This window comes from Pundamilia nyererei, unplaced genomic scaffold (genome assembly GCF_000239375.1).
Source record: "Pundamilia nyererei isolate P.nyererei 1_Seehausen unplaced genomic scaffold, PunNye1.0 scaffold00151, whole genome shotgun sequence".
NCBI classification, from domain to species: Eukaryota; Metazoa; Chordata; class Actinopteri; order Cichliformes; family Cichlidae; genus Pundamilia; species Pundamilia nyererei.
The window spans coordinates 1192421-1194912 of NW_005187552.1; the positions used below are offsets into that span (position 1 = coordinate 1192421).

General features: G+C 48.2%; 1 protein-coding gene across 1 annotated transcript in view; it reads right to left on the reverse strand.

Moving 5' to 3' along the window:
• rbpjb (recombination signal binding protein for immunoglobulin kappa J region b) overlaps positions 1 to 1850 on the reverse strand; it is a 50209-nt gene extending 48359 nt beyond the window's left edge. The window contains exon 1 of the mRNA XM_005744922.1: positions 1641 to 1850. Coding sequence (XP_005744979.1) covers positions 1641 to 1660 — 20 coding nt within the window. The 5' untranslated portion in view covers positions 1661 to 1850. The remainder of the gene's footprint in view (positions 1 to 1640) is intronic.
• Between the last annotated feature and the right edge of the window lie 642 nt (positions 1851 to 2492).

The following is a 2492-nucleotide window of genomic DNA, read 5'->3' on the forward strand; positions in this document are numbered from 1 at the left end:
GACTCCCTCCCCTCCCACTAGCAGAAAAACACACACGAATCTGGAGCTATCATCTGGACAGGTGGCCAGCCACCCAGACCTGACCCGCCTGCCCTCTTGCGTGCTCCCTCCCTCTGCCCCCGCCCCAACTAAAATCAGTTCACTTCTGCTGGAAAACCCCAAATGAACATACACAGCAGCAGCACCACCCCCCCACCACACACACACCTCCAGCAAGCCCTGCACCATGTCTGTCACCCACTGTGCCTAGTCTGTGGGGATTACTGCCTGCACAGTGCAGCAGCCAACCAGACCCACAAAAAAGGTTGTGTCTAGCTAATGTGAAGCCAAATAATTTTAATCAGGATTTATTCTAAAGCCTGACCAGAGTAGAAAAGCCAATCGGCTCAGTTATACACAGCACCACCTGGTCTACAGCCCATTTACATTGAATTAACACGGTCACACAGTACTGATGAGTGATGACAAAACAAGCAGCGACATTCAGATCAATGGATGTTTGAAAATGTTAAGCAAGTCACATTTCCTATTAAAAGTATGGAGATGCTGCAATTATTCAATCCTCGCCAACTATACCCAGTCACAAATTTCAAGGTGGAAATACAAAACATTAGATTTGACTGTTACACACAATGCTTTATGACTTTACGAAGATGGGCGTCTAATATTTAGGGATGTCGGTGCAGATTAGCAAAAAGTCGCAGCTGTCACACAGATATGATAAATAAGACAAACGAGACGGATCACTCGGGTTAACTGGAGAAAAATGGACATTTTTTTTTCAGCGACGATGGGGTTAAAAAACACATGGCCGTGAGCTGTGCATTTTGTCCTTAGATGCACTCCACATTTGAGAACTAGGTTTTCATAAGAGCCACGTCGCAGTTTATGTAGTAAATACAACAGTGCTACACTTCTTGGAGAGAGCTGAAGTCATAAAAGTACATGCTATACACTGTGTGTATATGCATGTGTGGGGGGGTAGCTTCAATATTGACGGCTAACACGCCGTATTAAGCGAAAACCACGGCGCCAACAGTGTTTTAAAAAACGATGCTAAACGGACAGTTTGGCCACAAAAACCGCAACGTGTTTCAGTCAGACACCGCTAGCTAGCGTCCACTATCGGACAGCTAGCCGCATTAAGTCGTGAGTCCCGATTCGTAAGCGTGCTGCCCCGGCTAGCTGGATGTTGAGCACGTTTCGAAAACAAATACAGGGCGAGGAATTAAAACGAGAGCTCTCAGCGTGAGCCCAGTCGGTGGGGTTCAAACGAAACGGCGATATCGACGTCAAATTACTCCCGCAAACATGTCTAGCTGTTTAGCCTGGCAGCTAACAGTTCGCCGTTGTCTGGGAGAAAAGGACCACCGGGGGTGAAGTATCGCTTAGCAGAGGGGCTAGCTCACAAAACACTGCAGCAACAGTCAGCTCAAGCAAGTAACTGGTCAAAGAGGGGGAAAAACACTCGCACGCAAAGACACTGACACAAAGAAACGGCTTCTGGCTACCAAACCATCGGCCAGAGGACGTGCAGTGTGCTCGATGATACAACGCGTGGGTTAAAAGTGAGCTATTTCATGGCAATAAGTTATATTCTTATCAACTCCGCTCCCCACCGCCCCGAATCTCAGACTCACCCTGTCACAACAGGCGCCATCTTCCACAAACTCTCACCAAAACTCCAATACTCGCGATATCCCCTTCTCTCCCACAGCCCAACAATCCGCCGAGACAACAGGAGCAGGACTGGAGGTGTAGGGACGAGGGAGACGGAGAGAAAAGGGGGTGGGTGAGTAAGACGGAGAGAAAAAAAGGGGAGGCGGCGGGTAACAGCAACACATACACACTCTCTCTCTCTCTCACACACGCGCACACACACACTCACTGAAAGAGAGAGAGTGAGCGAAAAGGGCAGACGCCACAACAACAGGCGTGGGAAACTTCCGAATTCACGCGAGAATTGGAAAACTCTCACAATAGGCGAGCACAGAGGGAGCGTCCCCTATCGCGAGATATGCGTGAAATCGAGTACTTGTTTATCTTGTGGCGCTGAAATACTATTCCCACGTGTTCACCGGGTAATAAATTACAGCACCGATTAGTTTGAGAGGGGGAAAAACGATAGTGGTGAGGAAAGCCTTGATTTTTGTTTTCCCAGGCTCACGCGCATTTTGTTGTAGGCATCCTGTCTCCATGTGGAGTCCCTGCGTTTACAGCTGTGTGCAATTACAAGCCAAATTGTCATCCATATATGCTCCCCAGCTGACTGCAGACAGCAAACCTGCAAGGGTACCCTGACTTTAAATGAGAGTAGAAATTAATGGAGGGTTTCTACGCCCCAAATATACAATTCCCTTGGGTAACATTACAGTCCCTGTTTAGAATGTGGAAACAATGGTGTGAACACATGCGAATGGACCATGCAGAGAAGATTAGTGCATTGCTATCACACTGGGCAGTCCCATGACCACCCTCCACACCAAACCTCA